The sequence below is a fragment of the Neofelis nebulosa genome, chromosome 16, assembly GCF_028018385.1.
Source record: "Neofelis nebulosa isolate mNeoNeb1 chromosome 16, mNeoNeb1.pri, whole genome shotgun sequence".
Taxonomy (NCBI): Eukaryota; Metazoa; Chordata; class Mammalia; order Carnivora; family Felidae; genus Neofelis; species Neofelis nebulosa.
In genome coordinates, this window is record NC_080797.1 from 40,988,905 (window position 1) to 41,008,111 (window position 19,207).

Consider the following 19,207-nt stretch of genomic DNA (forward strand, 5'->3'; position numbering starts at 1 on the left):
CAGAAGAGGGCAGTACTTTGATTTTTAAATGGAAAAGATCTGAACATGCTTAAATGAGAATAGAAGAAGTAAAGACAGAAAAGTTAAAAATATAGAAGATAACAAGAGAAAGAAAATCCCAAGAGTAGGATGTATGATTTCCAAGTTCTAGAAAGTGGCCATAGAGAATACATGACTAAAGTGAATAGAAAAAGAACTGATGAAAATGAAGTCAAAGGATAAGGACAAACGGGGGTGAGGGGAGGTGCCTCTTTTAAATTAAAATCAGAAAAAAATACTCTAAATGCTGAGTATAGGCATAATGATTGCGAAAATTTATATCCTTGAACAAGAAAAGAGTTCTACAATAATATAGTAATTAAGAAAATGAATAATGAATCACAGAAATGGACTATGTACTTATTTATCAACCCAAGTCAATTAAAGAACTTTGGGAAACAATTTTGTTAGTTTCACTATCTTCCATTTAGTATTACACTTCAGTTGCTATCACACAATTGTACAGAAGAGAAGCCAGGGAACACATGTATGACTTGGAAATTTCATTTACCATCTTTGACCACAAGGTATTCATGTAAGCATGAGTCACTACACTTAAGGTAATAGAGTAAAATCTTCTAATCTGGAACATTCTAGAGAAAAATATATCGGTATCTGAAAAAGGGAAAAGACACTAGTTTACAGTCTATTTCTTATTTTCAAAGTAGAAAGGAAACCAGAGTTATCAGGATTTTGCTGTTAACCTATTCATTATGCTTAATTTTCTGACTTAAAGAGTGGAAGCTTTCATCTGATTTAAAAGACCACAATTATCTCTAAATACTATGTGGCTTCTTAACTCTTTACAAAAAGTTTGGAACCACCAACCTCAAAAATTATATTATTCAATATTGGATTATGAAGTAATAAAGAGTATACATTAAAAAAGCACTTCATTCATGGGGCACCTGGGTGGCTCAGTCGGTTAAGCATCTGACTCTTGATTTCACCTCAAGTCATGATCTCACTGTTAGTGAGTTGGAGCCCTGCATCAGACTCTGCGCTGCCTGCATGGAGCCTGCTTGGGTTCCTCTCTCCCTCTCTCTCTGCCCTTCCTCTGCTTCCTCATTTTCTCTCTTTCTCTCTCTCTCAAAATAAATGAATAAACTTTAAAAAAAAAAAAAAAGTGCTTCACTCTGGTTAAATACAAAGAGCAGCATGAAAGAATTTTGGGGGGTATATTGATTCTGCTGGTGATTATAAATTGTGCCCATTTGTCAAAACTCAAAAAATTCACCATAAAGAGTGAATCTTACTGTATATAATAAACACTTAAAAATTCTTCTAACATTTTTTGCATATACCCTTCAATTTTGCCAGGGACTCAGTTTCCTAAACTGAACTTTTTATGCATAATTAAATGTTAACTAAAGTTACAGTGTAGGGGCGCCTGGGTGGCGCAGTCGGTTAAGCATCCGACTTCAGCCAGGTCACGATCTCGCGGTCCGCGAGTTTGAGCCCCGCGTCGGGCTCTGGGCTGATGGCTCGGAGCCTGGAGCCTGTTTCCGATTCTGTGTCTCCCTCTCTCTCTGCCCCTCCCCCGTTCACGCTCTGTCTCTCTCTGTCCCAAAAATAAATAAAAAACGTTGAAAAAAAAAAAATTAAAAAAAAAAAATAAAGTTACAGTGTAAATTTAAATGTTAAAAAATGGAGTGTTCCTTAAGAATTAATCTTTAGCCCTCCTTGAGAAATGCAAACTCATTCAACTGCTTCCAATCTTTTACTTAGACTTTAACAGTGGAAGTCTATGACTAACTGAGAATAGTTTTATTTATGATAAACTTTCAATCTCCCTTGTGAAATAGACTGTGAGCTCCATTTAGACACAACTTACATTTCCTTCAAAAAATACTTCAAACTTTTGAGGACATAATGGTAATAAATAAATTTAACACAAATTAATGCAAGCAATCCCATTCTATATTCACAAGAACTAACAAAGAGCACCTTTTGAGAACACTATATAGTCTTTATTATAATTACACTAATAGATACAAAAACTTTTTTTAGAGACCAGTATCTATTCCAAAGGCATAGGTTTTTAATACTGTAAGATTTTCAATTTCTGTAAGGTTTTAAATTATAAGAAGGGTACATCAAAGCTAACTGACATTAAGTCAGAATCTCATAATTATCATTAAAAGAAACTTTATAGATCACCTAGAGCAGGAGTCTACACATTCTTTATGTAAAGGGTCAGATGGTGACTCTTTTGTCTTTGTAAGCCATATGATCTCTGTTACCAACTACTGAACTGCTGTTGGGTCCAAAGCAACTACACATAATAAGTAAACAAATGATAGTGGCTGTGTTCTAATAAAGTTTGATTCATACACACAGGAGAGGAGCTGGATTTGGGTCAGTGAGCCACAGCTGGCTCAATCTTTGAACAAGAATCCAGTTCCTTCATTTCATAGTTAAGAAACTAAGATTGGGAGAGGATAAGCCATTTGGCAAAGGTCACCAGACAAGTACTGGAAGAGCTAAATGCAGTATTCTTTTCAAACCAGGTGTTCTTCAACAACACAAACTCAAAACTGATTACATCCCATAAAGCTAAAACAGAATATTCTGTGAAATCTCAGAAAAAAAACAAGTATTATATATTCTTACTTAATTAAAGTCAACAGAATTTAAAGAAATCTACTTAAGGGGCACCTGAGTGGCTGTCAGTTGAGCACCTGACTTCAGCTCAGGTCATGATCTCGCGGTTTTTGAGTTCGAGCACCACATCAGGCTTGCTGCTGTCAGCACAGAGCCTGATTTGGATCCTCTGGCCCCCTCTCGCTGCCCCTCCCCCACCTGCACTCTCCCCAAAATCAGTAAATATTAAAAAAAAAAAAAAAAGAAAAAGAAAAAAGAAAAGAAATGTACTTAAGCCAGGAACTATCAGTCTATACACATACACACACACACACACACACACACACACACACATACATACACACACACACACACACACACACACCCCCCACTGTGCTCCTTATGTGTAATATTGTTCTTGGAATATAGCACAGACTCAATAAAATGTGCTATGTGAATTTCAAAATACAAATTTAAATGCAATTCAATTTGAGAGATATCCACATGCAAAGATGCTTTCATTTAAAATTTTCATAATCTCAAAGAATACTTTCCTATTAATTACCTGAAAGTGCAATCACTGTGTGCTACTGAACTGTTGAGGACATTTTAAAGTAATGTTCAATTAAATCATTTAAAATCTATTTTTAAAACAGTATGATACTTCTTCAGATAAGCTATCATACCTAGTAAATCCGCTCCTTCATCCACATCTCCAATTAAGCCTGAGCCAGCTGAAGACAGTTCTTCAAAGAGAGATTCTGTATTGCGATCAAAAGCTTTGTTCTCTATGCCTTTGGTGGGAGTGCTATGCAACAAAAACAACACAAACAAATCAACAAATGTTACAAAGACGTTGTCAACAGTGTAAAATGAATACAATAGGCAAGTAATTGCCTATTAAATTTATATTTAATACAAAACATAATTTCAAAAGATTTCTGAAAGGTTTCCTAAGAAATTCTCATCAAATTTCACAGATACAATGACTGAAGAGGGGTGCCTGGGTGGCTCAGTCGGTTGAACGTCTGACTTTAATTTCAGCTCGGGATCTCACAGTTGTGGGATCAAGCCCCGCGCTGGGCTCTGTGCTGATAGCATGGAGTCTGCCTGGGATTCTCCCTCTCCCTCTGTACGCCCCCCCCACGCCCCCCCCCCCACAACAGCATTCTCTCTCTCTCTCAAAATAAATAAATAAACATTTATAACAAAACAAAACAAAAGAACTGTGGAAGAAAATACAGAATGAAAATACAGAATGACAGCCAACAGAGCACTGTTCTGCGTGGCACCTGGCACTGTATACGCGCCTTACCAAGAATGCCTTACTGAATCCTCGCACCTACTCTATAAAGGAGGTGCTATCATCCCAATTTTATAGAAGAGGAAACTAAAGAGATTTAGGAACTTGCCAAGATTGTCCAGCAAATGAGAGAAAGAGGCAGGATTCAAACCTAGACAGTCAGGTTTCAGAATGCATGATGTTAACTACCGTGTTATATGTTATCTGGATATAACTTGGCATGGCTGTTTTATTTTTTTTTTAAGGGAAATTACAGAATCTATTAAAATTTATAATATAAATACCCACTGACCCAAAAAGCCAATGTCTAAAAAAATCATTAAAAAACCCTGTCATAAGAAGGAAATTACAAATGTAAAAGGATGATCAGAGTAGCATTCCTATAGTAGCTAAAATTGAAATGACCTAACTGATCATTAACAGGACAGAGGTAAGTTATGGATATACATAAAAGTTAAAGACTTTTGGGGCGCCTGGGTGGCGCAGTCGGTTAAGCGTCCGACTTCAGCCAGGTCACGATCTCGCGGTCCGTGAGTTCGAGCCCCGCGTCAGGCTCTGGGCTGATGGCTCGGAGCCTGGAGCCTGTTTCCGATTCTGTGTCTCCCTCTCTCTGCCCCTCCCCCGTTCATGCTATGTCTCTCTCTGTCCCAAAAATAAAAAAAAAAAAAAAAAAAAAAAAAAAAAAAAAAAAAAAGTTAAAGACTTTTAACTTTATAGTTAAAAACATCAAAGTAGAGCTTTACAAACTAAAGAAGCCCATTATACAGAGGTGCTTTTTGTTTTTGTTTTTTTAAAGAAAGTTACAAAACAGTGTATATATAAGCCCTTTATTGCAGGAATATGGAAGGAAATGGGGAAATGTTTGTGTGTGCACTAACATTATCCTGCACAGGATTTCTAGTTAAACTTGGTGGACTAGACATAGTCATTTGTCACCCAATAGGACATAGAAAATAGATAAAGAAATTGCAGCAGACGAAATGTGAACAAAATTCTGTTAAGACAGAAAACAGGCCAGTAACAGAAACTGATTTGACAGACCAGAAATCTGATAAGCCACTGGGGTTTAGGGAGGAATGAACACAGCACGTTGCCAGAACCTCTGAGAAGCCCAGGAATTGAAGGAACCAGCAATCTATAGACAGGTGCATGCAAGGGGGAGCCTAAAACAGAAGGATGGGACAAAAGCACAAGAAACCCTATGACAGTGAGGTCCAATCCTCCGGAACAGTGACACCTCCCCCCCTCCACTTCCCCCCCCCTCCCCGCCCCCAGAGAACTCTTGCTTTTGGCTCAGCTCCTGATCTCAAGGTCATGAGACTGAGCCCCATGTCAGCATGGAGTCTGCTTAAGATTCTCTCTCCGTCTCTCTGCCCCCACCCTGCTACTAACCTAAGCCTAAGCAAACAAAACAAAATCCCACTAGGGTTTTACTGAGTCCAGAAAAACAAAGTTGTAAAAGAAAGTAAATGTAATATATTCTGTGGCTAAGCTGTGATCAGTATTTATATAGTCACGATGATTTAAATAATGAATGTTAATTTAACACAGAGACAGAATTATATTGGGAGTATGAAAGGAAGGATGGTGATTTAAGGAGCTATCCTTGTCATCTTTCACTGTAAAGCCAACAGCTAGTATCAGCGTTTTTAAAATCTGGTTCCTTGGGGCACCTGGGTGGCTCTGTCAGTTAAGCATCCGACTTCAGCTCACGTCATGAACTCACTGTTCATGGGTTCAAGCCCCATTTCGGGCTCTGTGCTGACAGCTTAGAGCCTGGAGCTTCAGATTCTGTGTCTCCCTCTCTCTCTGTTCCTCCCCTGCTCTCACTCTCTGTCTCTGTCTCTCTCTGTCAAAAAAAAAAAAAAATAAATAAAGATTTAAAAAAAATTTTTAATTACAAAAATAAAATAAAATCAGGTTCCTCATTTAATCCACAGAACACAGAAAGTGATTTGAGTGACTGTTGTCTCCATTCTAGACGCACAGGAGTGTAGCTAATTCATTAGCACAAGGGATGCCCTACGGCATTAGGACTTAATTTTCTCACAGAATCTCAGCTGAGAAACAGAAGGAGCAAGGAAGAGAACCATAAGGATGTGATTCCGATACCTGAAGAAAAATGGCAAAAGAGAACTAAGACGTGGCTGCCGTCACACCACAGTCTCAGCTGTGCCGAAGCACAAGTTCTCCATGGACAACCTGTGAAGGCCGCTCTAGTGAGGTCAATTGGGGCTCAACATGCTGGGGGAGAGTTGAGCTCGACATTGACCTGCCCCACAAGAAGGTTGGTATCAATTCTGAGCACAGCATGGACACTCGCTGGAGACCCTGGGAAAACAGGCAAGGCTGTTTCCCACCTCGGCCCCAAGTAGCAAGGGCCTGGATCCCTGCTCCCAGGACGGACCAAAGGGGGCATGACGCTGATCCCTCTCCTGCCTTCTAGACAGACCTGGGACCTGGCAGTCCTGCCCAGCAAGGGGAGTTCCTACAGAGAGCCTTCCTCGCCCTGTTCATTTCCCCAGAAAAGTTGAGCCACTTTTGTGGGGGCGGGGGGCGGGGGGTGGGGGGTGGTGGGAGAGAAAAAGATAATGAAGAAGAGAGAGACACTGCCTACTGGGAATGGGAATGAGGGGTGGGCGGGGGCAAGGGACTACTACTGCCCTTCAAATTTTGTATTATTACCACTTGACCTTAATACTGCATACATGTATGAGTCTAATAAAAATAATATTTTTAACTTTTACAGAGGTTCAGAATGACAAAAGCACACAAGTGCTTATAAGCAGCAGCATCTCCTAGGCTTAGGAGAGGACACATAAAAAGTAAATTTCACTTTTTACACTCTGCATTGTTTACACCTTTAAATAAACAGTAAGGAAAAGATGTTTTTGGGAATGCAAGCTGGTGCAGCCACTCTGGAAAACAGTATGGAGGTGCCTCAAAAAAACTAAAAATAGAACTACCCTACGACTCAGCAATTGCACTACTAGGCATTTATCCAAGGGATACAGGTGTGCTGTTTTGAAGGGACACATGCACCCCCATGTTTGTAGCAGCACTATCAACAATAGCCAAAGTATGGAAAGAGCCCAAATGCCCATAGACGGATGAATGGATAAAGAAGATATGGTATATACATACAACGGAGTATTACTCGGCATCAAAAAGAATGAAATCTTGCCATTTGCAACTACGTGGATGGAACTGGAGGGTATTATGGTGAGTGAAATTAGTCAGTCAGAGAAAGACAAAAATCGTATGACTTCACTCATATGAGGACTTTAAGAGAAAAAACAGATGAACATAAGGGAAGGGAAACAAAAATAATATAAAAACAGGGAGGGGGACAAAACAGAAGAGACTCATAAATATGGAGAACAAACTGAGGGTTATTGTAGGGGTTGTGGGAGGGGGGATGGGCTAAATGGATAAGGGACACTAGGAATCTACTCCTGAAATCATTGTTACACTGTATGCTAATTTGGATGTAAATTTTAAAAAATAAAAAATTAAATTAAAAAAAAGAAAAGATGTTTTCACAGGACACAGCCTTTGAAATCAGAGAGTCTTAGATTGAATGCCAGCTCCACTTGCTAACTTGGTAATCTTGGGCAAGTTACTATACAATTCTGAGCTTCCTTGACTGTTAAATGGGGATAAAGATATTTACTTCATAAGGTTGCAATTAAAACTATATTAAATGAAAAAAAAAAAAACAAAACTATATTAAATGAGGAGCACCTGGGTGGCTCAGTTGGTTGAGCATCCAACTTTGGTTCGAGTCATGATCTCACGGCTTGTGAGTTTGAGCCCCGCATCAGGCATTGTGCTGAACAGAGCAGAGCCTGCTTGGGATTCTTGCTCTCTCTCTCCCTCTCTACCCCTCCCCCACTTGCTCTCAAAATAAATAAACTATATATATATAATATATATATACATAATATATATAAACTATATATATATAAATATATATACATATAAAATATTAAATGAGGATAATGACAATACCACCTAACATTTTATTAAAGTAGGCCCTTTGCCAATGATTTAACATACATTTATTTACTTCTCACAATCATCTTAAGTATTATCAGAATTCCTTCCTTTTTTTAAAATTTTTTTAAATTTTTTAATGTTTATTTACTTTTGAGAGAAAGAGAGAGACAGAGGCGTGAGTTGGCGAGGGGCAGAGAGAGGGAGACATAGAATTTGAAGCAGGCTCCAGGCTCTGAGCTGTCAGCACAGAGCCCAACACAGGGCTCGAGTTCATGGACGACTAGAATTCATGGACTGCTAGATCATGACCTGAGCTGAAGTCAGACGCTTAACCAACTGAGCCACCCAGGCACCCCAGAATTCTCTTTTATGGATGAAAAAATATATCTCAGATTCAAATCCAAGGCAGTATTTGAACCCACATAGTCTTACTCTAGGTTCATGCTTTTAACCACGACTGCAGTGATCAATCAATGGTAATTTTACAGTCATTATTATTAAAGGATAAATGTTATAGATGAAATTAGGAGAAGGGAAGTAGGTCCTGTGTGACATTCTTGAACACCCACATGCTTTAGATGACTGACTAAGATTTAGATGACACATAACAATTCTCTTGCCACCACTAAACAGCCTCCCCATGTAAAATGAGACTGATTTCTTCCAATAATGATAGCATTACAGTTTAGGGGGTGGGGGGAGTCGTTTTTGTTTTTGAGTAGGCTCCAACGCCCAGCACGGGGCTTGAACTCACGACCCTGAGATCAAGAGCCATATGCTCCACCAATTGAGCCAGCCAGGCACCCTGAAATCATTTTTTAAGGGGGTACATAATCGTTTTCCTGATCTGGGGGAAGGAACAAAGTTTGCTCAAATTGTTACTTCCCCTACTCCTGTTTCTGTTTCCTCAAATTCCAGAAAGTATTGGTTACACCTTGGCTGTCTTTTTCCCCTGTCCTTCCATATGTTTCTAACCCCTGATGCTGCAATGGCAACATTTCACAAAATATTTAAACCATTTCAAAAGTGGAAACTGGAATATAATACCAACATTTCTTCAGCAAAACATTTGAATGCATTTTTTCTGCCCAGAGACCAGAGAACAATATGCTTCTGGGAGAGGCGAAAAGGAAGGATAAGATGTCTTAATTTTTTTTTTTTTTAAATTTTTTTTTTTTTTCAACGTTTTTTATTTATTTTTGGGACAGAGAGAGACAGAGCATGAACGGGGGAGGGGCAGAGAGAGAGGGAGACACAGAATCAGAAACAGGCTCCAGGCTCCGAGCCATCAGCCCAGAGCCTGACGCGGGGCTCGAACTCACAGACGCGAGATCGTGACCTGGCTGAAGTCGGCCGCTTAACCGACTGCGCCACCCAGGCGCCCCTAAGATGTCTTAATTTAACATTTACGGTACCTCGAGCCTTTATATCCACTGAGATCTTTGTCCATATCCAACTCAGGAGTGGATTCAATGATTGCTTGAACTTCTGACTTCTCTTCATTTTCAGCAGAACCTTAGGAAAAGGACAAGATGACATAAATAATGCATATATCACATACTGCCCCTAATATAAAAATCCTGTTGCTTTAATGGTTGCAAATTCATCATTTCAACATAAAAAAATTTTAAGGAGTGGGTTCTAGGAAACATGGGGTTAGACAACATGTCATATTCAATTAACAGTCAATATCAGAAACCGGTTTGTTTTAAGTTTCTTGGGATACAGTCCATTGTATCCCAGGCCAGAACGCCTTGTTTTTGTTTTTTACTAACTAAGGAGTGAAACACAGAGAAATTAAAGATGAAGACTTATGATCTAAGGCCAGGGGCAGAAAAAGACTGTTCTCCTGCGTTTCAGGCTCCCCAAACCCAGCTGTCCAAAATTTTATTTGATCATCACCTCTTTTCAGCTTATTTACAATTGAAGATAATTTTATAACTCTAAAGCAGTAACACTCCTAAAATGTATCTTTTCATACCCACATGATCTTTGCCAGAAAGTAAAGAACTGAGGTCACTTACCTGTTGATACATTTCTAGTTTCTTGAGCTACCTGTACTTCAATATGCTTGCTTATCTCTGACTTATTTGGTGTATCTGCAACCTTCACAAATCCTTCATTATCTTCCTTTAAGGGAGTATCTGTAGGAATTACTGCCACATCTGATGCAGCTGTTGATGCTGGAGTGGTAGCTTTAGATCCTCCTTGGCTAACATCAGAAAGTTCATCCTACAAAATAAAAAGAATTATGGTAAAATCTTTAAATGATTCATTTACTTTAAACCGTTTTCTTAAATGGGTTAAGGAAAAGACTTACAGAGAGAAAATTCTATTAAAAAATCAGTAACAGTCACTGACTGAAGGGCACCCAGGTGGCTCAGTTGGTTAAGCATCCAACTTGGGCTCAGGTCATGATCTCACAGTTTGTGAGCTGGAGCCTTGTGTCAGGCTTTGTGCTGACGGCTCAGAGCCCGGAGCCTGCTTTGGATCCTGTGTCTCCCTCTTTCTTTGACCTCCCCTGCTCACCCCGTCTCTCTCTCTCAAAAATAAATAAACATTGGGGCGCCTGGGTGGCGCAGTCGGTTAAGCGTCCGACTTCAGCCAGGTCACGATCTCGCGGTCCGTGAGTTCGAGCCCCGCGTCAGGCTCTGGGCTGATGGCTCAGAGCCTGGAGCCTGTTTCCGATTCTGTGTCTCCCTCTCTCTCTGCCCCTCCCCCGTTCATGCTATGTCTCTCTCTGTCCCAAAAATAAATAAAAAACGTTGGAAAAAAAAAAAAATTAAAAAAAAAAAAATAAACATTAAAGAAAAAAAAAAAGACTCAGTGAAGTGCTTACACATACTAAGTATTTAAAGTGTTAGCAATTATTACAATTTATAACAATATACTCTGCACAACTCTGAGAGTTCTGAAACACATGGCCTAAGGCAAAAGTATAAATAAACGTAACTTGAAAAATTAAATTATGCTATGGTGGGGGATGATCTTTAGTGACTTTTATTTCTCCCTTTAAAATGCTATCCTTTTTAACTTTTAAAGAACGTTGTTAAAAACTAACAATATACCAATCAAAATTAAAGCATACTCTAAGCTTTGTATTACACCATCTGAGAGATTTAGGTTGGTTTTGGTGCTGAGAAGTCAGAGTGTGTTCAAATTCAAATTTAAAACTCTACCCAAGTATAAGAAAGCATTTTTGTCATACGGTCAACTACTGGTGCTATGGTGGACAGAAATGACAATGAAAGCAATCAAACTTGGAGAACTTTATCACCCAAACTCTTAGCTTTACAACATTAGAACATTTTCACCTTCATTATCATCTCCTAATATTAATTTGCTATCATGAATTTTGATGTAGTGCAAATTTCACTACCAAGAGTGGCTGAACAAATATAAAACCAATTACCAGATGAGAATATAGATTTATGTAAACTGTATTTGCTGTGGCAAATCAAGAGCTCTTTATCCAGAAGATGTGGTGTGTATATACAATGGAGTATTATTCAGCCATAAAAAAAAGAATTAAATCTTGCCATTTGCGACAACATGGATGGAGCTAGAGAATATTATGCTAAGTGAAATAAGCCAGTCAAAGAAAGACAAATACCATACGATTTCAGTCATATGTGGAATTTAAGAAACAAATGAACAAAGTGGTGTGGGGGAAACAAACTGAAAACCAGACACTTCACTATCCTGAACAAAAGCATGGGTCGCAGAGGGGAGGTGGGTGGAGGGATGGGTGAAATAGATGAAGGGGATCAATGAGTATACTCATCTTGATGAGCACTGAGGAGTATATGGAACTGTTGAACCACTCTCTTATACACCTGAAACTACTATAGCACTGTCAGTCTCAAATATAACACTGAAACTAAATATTTACAAATAACTGACATATGACTGAATATATATATTCATATATTTGTGTGTGTACATATATATACATATATATACATACATATATACATATATGTATATGTATGTGTATATATGTGTGTGTGTATATATATATATATATATATATATATATATATATATATAGCAAATAACTGAAATTAAAGTTTAAAAAAAGTTCTTTATCCCTTCCACAGTGTCCTGCCCCCAACTCTTCATCCCTATCCCAGGCTCTGAGGGTTGTTGTTATTTTTTCCCCCTGATTTTTGTTTGTAAATGATGAGAGACGTAAAACATCACAGAATGTGAATGCCACTCCAGCATGAGTTACCCATTTATGAGTCTGAGTATCGTGGCTCTATTGGTGGGCTTGAGCTCTAACACATGGTTAAAACTCAAGTGTTTGCCAATGACCTTCATCCCAGAAAATGCGTGCTATTCTCCACATTTATTTATTTTTGAAAGACAGAGAGACAGAGCGTGAGTGGGGGAGGGGCGGGGGGTACGACACAGAATCCGAAGCAGGCTCCAGGCTGAGCTGTCAGCACAGTTTGCAGGGCTCAAACCTACAAACCATGAGATCATGACCTGAGTTGAAGTCAGATACTTAACCGACAGAGCCACCCAAGCGCCCCTACATATATATACTTCTAAAGAAAGAGTGTACATATGACATAATTTGTAACAGCAAAAAACTGCAAACAACTTAAATGCTTCAAAACAGATTAAGCAAATTACACCATATCCATATAAGAGACTAATATGCAGCAATTAAAAACTGTGTTGTAGAAGGGTACTTCCTGAAATGGAAAATTTTCAAAATATTTTGCAAATGAGACTGGGAACTGAAAGAATTCAGTGCAGGGGTGCCTGGGAGGCTCAGCCTGTTAACCATCTGATTCTCGATTTTGGCTCAGGTCATGATCTCACGGTTATACGATTGAGTCCCTCAGCAAGGAGACTGCTTGAGATCCTCTCTCTCCCTCTGTGTCCCTCCTCCACTCACGTGCACACATGTGCACACGCGCACTCTCTCTCTCTTTCAAAAACCAAAACAGAACAAAAGAACAATTCAGTACAGTATGAGCAATTTAAAAAAATATGGCTAGAAAAAGCTCTGTTACAACAATGATGATTTTGATAGTGGTTGCGACTGGGTAGTTGGATAATGAGTGATTTTTGCTTTTTCTTTTGCCCTTGTTGGCATATATATATGTATATACACACACATATATATACATACATATATGCATATACATGTAAGTAGAAAAAATTACAAAACTCAGAATATAAATCTATATATGTAGTCTCAAACTTCTAGCTATATAAAGTGGCTACAGATAATAGGTAAAAAAACTTTTTACTGCTTTTAATATTTCTCGGTTTCTAAATTTTTTAACGGTAGGCACGCATTACTATCATAAAAAGGAAAAAAGTAAATTAAGTTTAAAATCAATTTGAATTGGGGCGCCTGGGTGGCTCAGTCGATTGAGCATCCGACTTCGGCTCAGGTCATGATCTCGCGGTCTGTGAGTTTGAGCCCCGCGTCGGGCTCTGTGCTGACAGCTCAGAGCCTGGAGCCTGCTTCAGCTTCTGTGTCTCCCTCTCTCTCTGCTCCCCCACCCCCCACCCTCATGCTCTGTCTCTGTCAAAAAAAAAAAAAAAACATTAAAAAATTTTTTAAAAAAATAAAATAAATTTGAATTAGTATAACTAGATGAAGTTATCTTTCACTTTGAAAGAAAGTTTTGAGAAAACCATTCATACTACTAATGAATTGGGAGCTATCCATTCATTACTGCCTTGTAAGTTTAAGATAACTGTTTATCTGTCACCTTAAGTGCAACACTAAATAACCATATGCTGATAAAATTAGCTATAATGTGGAGAGCCTGGGTGGCTCAGTCTGTTAAAGGTCCAACTCTTGGTTTTGACTCTGGACATGATGCCACAGTTCATGAGATGGAGCCCTGGGTCAGCAAGAGTCGGACACTTAAACAAGTGAGCCACCCAGGCACCCCACGAAGAAAATGTTTTATATTTGTCATGGGCTATCCAAATAACATGAGGTTTTTTTTATCTGTAACTTACTTCCCTTTTATACTTTTACCATATAAAAATATTTTACACTCATTAAAATAGCTCACTGTGTGGGCTGTACTTCTGGATCTCAGGGACACAGCATGAGAGCTGAGGAGGGAAAAGCTGTGAATTTCAGGGGACAGTTTTCAAAAGTGGCATTTCTTGTTGGTCCCCCAAGCAGTGGTGACACAAAGCTCCTGAGATTAGTAAAAGCACTGACAGGAAAAGTATCTGCTACAGTGTTTGCTTGGAGGCACCATGTTCTTTTAAAGAAAAAAAAATTTTTAATGTTTATTTTTGAGACAGAGGAAGACAGAGCACAAGTGGGGGTTGGGGCAGAGAGAGAGGGAGACACAGAATCTGAAACAGGCTCCAGGCTCTAAGCTGTCAGCACAGAGCCCGATGCGGGGCTTGAACCCACGAACCGTGAGATCATGACCTGACCCGAAGTCGGACGCTTAACCGACTGAGCCACCCAGGCGCCCCTGGAGGCACAATATTCTTACACTGCACCTACTACAAAAGAAATTATGAAATTCTGTCACTAACAATGCCTCCAACTAAGATACAGTGAAGAAAGACAAGCCTAAATATTAACCTGTTAAAAGATAAAACATCACTTTTGGTTGACAGTAGGTTCATAAGATAGCATGTGCAAAATGAGAGAAAATTCTTATTAGAACCTAATGGAAACTGGGAGCATTTATATAAATTATTCAATATAAAGTTACAGGGGAGTTGCATGCTATTATTTGACATTCAGTCTGTGACTTGTGGAGACCTCCAATTCCTATTTTATACCAGTCATTCGCCAAGTTGTACTGTTTTAGCTAATGGTCTTTTTTTTTTTTAAGTGTTTATTTAAATTCCAGTGAGTTAATATACAGTGTAATATTAGTTTCAGGTGTAGAATATAGTGATTCAACACTTCCATACATCACCGAGTGCTCATCACAACAAGTGTACCCCTTAATCCCCATCACCTATTTAACCTACCCACCTCCCTTCTGGGAACCATCAAATTTGTTCTTTTTTTCCCCCCTTTGCTCATTTGTTTTGTTTTCTAAATTCCACATATGAGTGAAATCATATGGTATTTGTCTTTCTCTGACTGACTTGTTTAGAATTATACTCTCTAGCTCCATCCATGTCTTTGCAAATGGCAAGATTCATTCTTTTTTATGGATGAGTACTATTCCATTGTGTGTGTGTGTGTGTGTGTGTGTGTGTGTGTGTGTGTGTATGTGTGTGTGTGTATGCATATATATACCACATCTTTATCCATTCATCAGTCGATGGACACTTAGGCTGCTTCTATAGTTTGGCAATTGTAGATAATGCTGCTATAAACACTGGGGTGCATGTTACCCTTTGAATTAGTATTTTTGTATTCTTTGGGTAGATACCTAGTAGTGCAAATTGCTGGATCATCGGGTAGTTCTATTTTTAAATGTTTGAGGAACCCCCATACTGTTTTCCAGAATGCCTGAACCAGTCTGCACTCCCACCAACAATGCAAGAGGGTTCGCCTTTCTCTGCACCCTCGCCAACACCCGTTGTTTAGCTAAGTCTCGATTACAATTGCCTCTTTATGTGAAGACCACTGCCCTATCAATTCCAATTATCCTTAACACATCCTCTTCAAACATGTGGCACTGGGTGCCTTACATGGTTGTCAAATCTCTATCAAATGTACTGATTTTGTAACCCATTTCCCCCCTCCAGTTTTTACGGGATTCTCACATTGTAGGCTGAGCATGTCACTGGAGAATGTCCACAAAAAGAAGGACGCTGATTTGGGATTCCAGTGCTATGCCTATAGGGGAACGGTGCTCCGATGCATATTAAATTGTGTTTTAATAGAATAGGCGTCCTTCAAAGATGTTATGTGAACAGGCAAAAAGCACAAAAAGATGCTCAACATTACTAATCATTGGAGAAATACATATCAAAACTACAATATTACCTCACACTCATTAGGATGGCTATCAAAACAAACAAACAGAAAATAACAAGAGTTGGTGAGATGTGGAGAAATTAGAACCCTTGTACACAGTTTGTGGGATTATACAATGGTACACCTGCCCTGGAAACAGTGTGGTATTTCCTCAGAAAATTAAAAACAGAACCGCCACATGATCAATCCAGTAATACCCCTTCCAGATATACATCCAAAAGAATTGAAAGCAGAATCATGAAGAGATACTTGCTCACCCATGTTCATAGCAGCATTATTCAAAATAGCCAAGAGGTTGAAGACCCAAATGTCCATCAAGAGATGAATGGATACATCAAATGCGGTCTATATATACAATGGAGTATTTATTATTCAGCCTTAAAAAGAAAGGAAATCCTGAAACATACTACAATGGAGATGAATCTTGAGGACACTATGCTAAGTGAAATAAGCCAGTCACAAAAGACAAATACCACATGATTCCACATAGATGAGTACCTAAAGTAGTCCAGCTCATAGAAGAGAAAGTAGAATGGTGGTTACTGGAGCTGGGAGGAGGCGGAAAGAGCGACTTGTTTAATAGGTACAGAGTTTCTTATTTGCAAGACGAAAAACCTCTGGAGATGTGTTTCGCAACCATGTGAATATTCTTAACATGGCTGAACTGTGTACTTTAAAAAATGAGTAAGATGGTAAATTGTGTGTGTGTTTTTTTTTTAATTTTTAGTTTATTTTTGAGAGACAGAGAGATACAGACTATGAGAGAGGGAGACACAGAATCCGAAGCAGGCTCCAGGCTCTGAGCTGTCAGCGCAGAGCCCAATGCGGGACTTGAACTCACAACTGTGAGATCATGACCTGAGCTGAAGTCAGACGCTTAACCCAGGCACCCCGAGTAAGATGGTAAATTGTATACTGTATGTATTTTACTACACACAAAAGAAAACAGGTGTCATTACTTTTAGCTTCACTTGAGATACCATGGCGAAAGCTATCTGGTCTTTGTGCCCTTTCCTTACTGGTTTTAGAGATCAGGCTAAAAGTCTACGAGCCTTTAGAAAATATTTTCAGTTGTTCCATTCATCAAACGCCTCCCTCGTGTGCTCAGTCCTGTACAGAATACATAGGTCATGTGTTAGTCACCACTGCCCCATAAGTATTTATGTTCTGAGACACTGTAAGTTTACAACTACTGAAGATAAATTATTCCACGAAGGACAACTTGGAAATGTCCAGTGTTTTCCTAAGTAGCCTGCTTGACTTCATCTGAAATAAGCCAAATAAAAGTGCAAGCAACTCTGTTACCTAAGTCTGTCTTTTTTTTGTTTATTTACTTAGAGAGAGAGAGAGAGAGAGAGACAGCACTAGCATGTGTGCGCCAGCCAGCAGGGGGGAGGGGCAGAGACAGAGGAGAGAGAGACTCCCAAGCAGGCTCAGTCCCACAAACCTCGAGATCACGACCTGAGCCAAAATCAAGAGTCAGATGCCCAACTGATCGAGCCACCCAGGCGCCCCCTAAGTCTGTCTTTTGGAGTCAAAGATTTTTAAGTCTCATGAAAGTAAAGACAAAATTACAAGAGGTAACCAGCTCCATGAATCCCCACTATAACACTTATCACCTTATATCTTAATTTTTATGTTTACATTTTTTTCTCCACAAGTAAAAGTTAAATGTCTAAAGCAGTGGTTCTTAAGCTCTTTTGATTTACAACTCTCTGTATGGCATAAGAGAAACACAAAATTCTGTGTGTACATTTATTTTCTGGAAAGTTTCATAACTTTGATTCTTAAAGGAGTGTGTGACCCAAAGAAACACTGAGGACCTTAACTCTAGATACAGTTAGATGGACTAACTCTAGATGTTAATTATACTTTGGGTTTAAGAAAATTCTGATTACTAAAGGAGAGGTATGAATGTCCTGGCCCTGAGGATATTTCTGAACAAATGGGGCGCTGTTTCACTGTCACTGAGAGATGAAGGGCTTCCATGGACCTGGGTGAGTAGTGAGTAGCAGAGAATCTTATTTGTTGTCCTATCCTATCCCCAGTGCCCAGCGTATCAAGACTGACGTGAAGAAGGCTCACAACAGTTGTTTAGTCAATAAAGCCGAATGGTGCCCTGATTGAAGCTAAAGAAATCTGCTCAACTAGGGAGGCAGCCCATGGGAAAATGACACGCTGGGGCAGTCTCCAGGATACATACAAGTTATGTTCATTCTGTCCCGAAGAAGGCATCTGCAAATTTGTACAGGGGTATCTGTATGTTTCTTACCTAGGAAATGGATAGATGGAAATAGGCTGAATTTCCATAGGATTTACTTATATTTTCTCTCCTTTATTTTAAAATGCTGGCTTTAGGGGAGGAATAATTTATAGATTACAATAAAACCCTAGCAACCACTGGGGAGGAAATATAATTTTCTCCTGTATTTCAGTGAAAAACATCAGTAGTCTTGAGAACAGCAGATGAGTAAATAACCAATAGTTAATCACTTTTGTTTACTTTCTGTAAAGTGATCTGAAACACCATTCTCACATCCTGTTCTACAGCCTTCAGAGGTTCAGGAACACTCCTGGGAAGAAGGAAATATTATACAAGAGATAACAAGATCATGTATTTACTGGGTATATCTGGCTTGCTCTACCTCTCAGGATAATAAGATCTCTGTAACCTACTGTTGTTGTTGTTGTTGTTGTTGTTGTTGTTGTTGTTGTTGTTGTTTGGGGCTTTTTTTTTTTTAATGTTTACTTATTTTTGAGAGAGAGAGAGCAAGCGAGCAGGGGAGGGACAAAGAAAGAGGGGGACACAGGATCCACAGTGGATCCACAGCCAGCTCTGTGCTGAGAACCTGATGTGGGACTCGAACTCATGAACCACAAGAGCATGACCTGAGCCAAAGTTGGATGCTTAACCGAACGAGCCACCCAGGTGCTCCATAATCTACTCTGTTAAAATGAGGGTTTGGGGGCTTTGTTTTAATTTGATTTAAAAACACCTCCTTAAGCCTCTAGTTTAAAAGATAATCATGGCTCAGAAATCAGCACTTGGATCATGTCTTACCTAACTCTTTACCAATAAATGGCACACCATTTAATCCTTTCGTCTTTTCACACAACTCTGAAACCCTCCTGAAATCTATTCTAATCATCTTGCATATTTAACATGCAAAACATTCCAGTACACTTGGAAATGTTTACTGCACCCTCCTCTCACCCCACTGCCATATCTGGAACTGTTAGATATCACTAATAATCGAAGGGTGACCAAGATTGAAATCCTTTTTCACAAAAACAACTATTTGTTCATTTTCTTTGTTTCTATCTCTACATTTGCCCTCTAT

The 19,207-nt window shown here is 39.1% G+C and overlaps 1 protein-coding gene across 6 annotated transcripts in view; it reads right to left on the reverse strand.

Moving 5' to 3' along the window:
• Positions 1-19,207, reverse strand: part of SPAG9 (sperm associated antigen 9) — a 133,709-nt gene that overhangs the window by 39,275 nt on the left and 75,227 nt on the right. For all 6 annotated transcript variants that reach the window (XM_058704499.1, XM_058704501.1, XM_058704504.1 and 3 more), the window contains 3 exons: positions 9,949-10,156; positions 9,340-9,439; positions 3,309-3,430 (listed from right to left, as the gene is read on the reverse strand). In XM_058704499.1, coding sequence (XP_058560482.1) covers positions 3,309-3,430; positions 9,340-9,439; positions 9,949-10,156 — 430 coding nt within the window. The remainder of the gene's footprint in view (positions 1-3,308; positions 3,431-9,339; positions 9,440-9,948; positions 10,157-19,207) is intronic.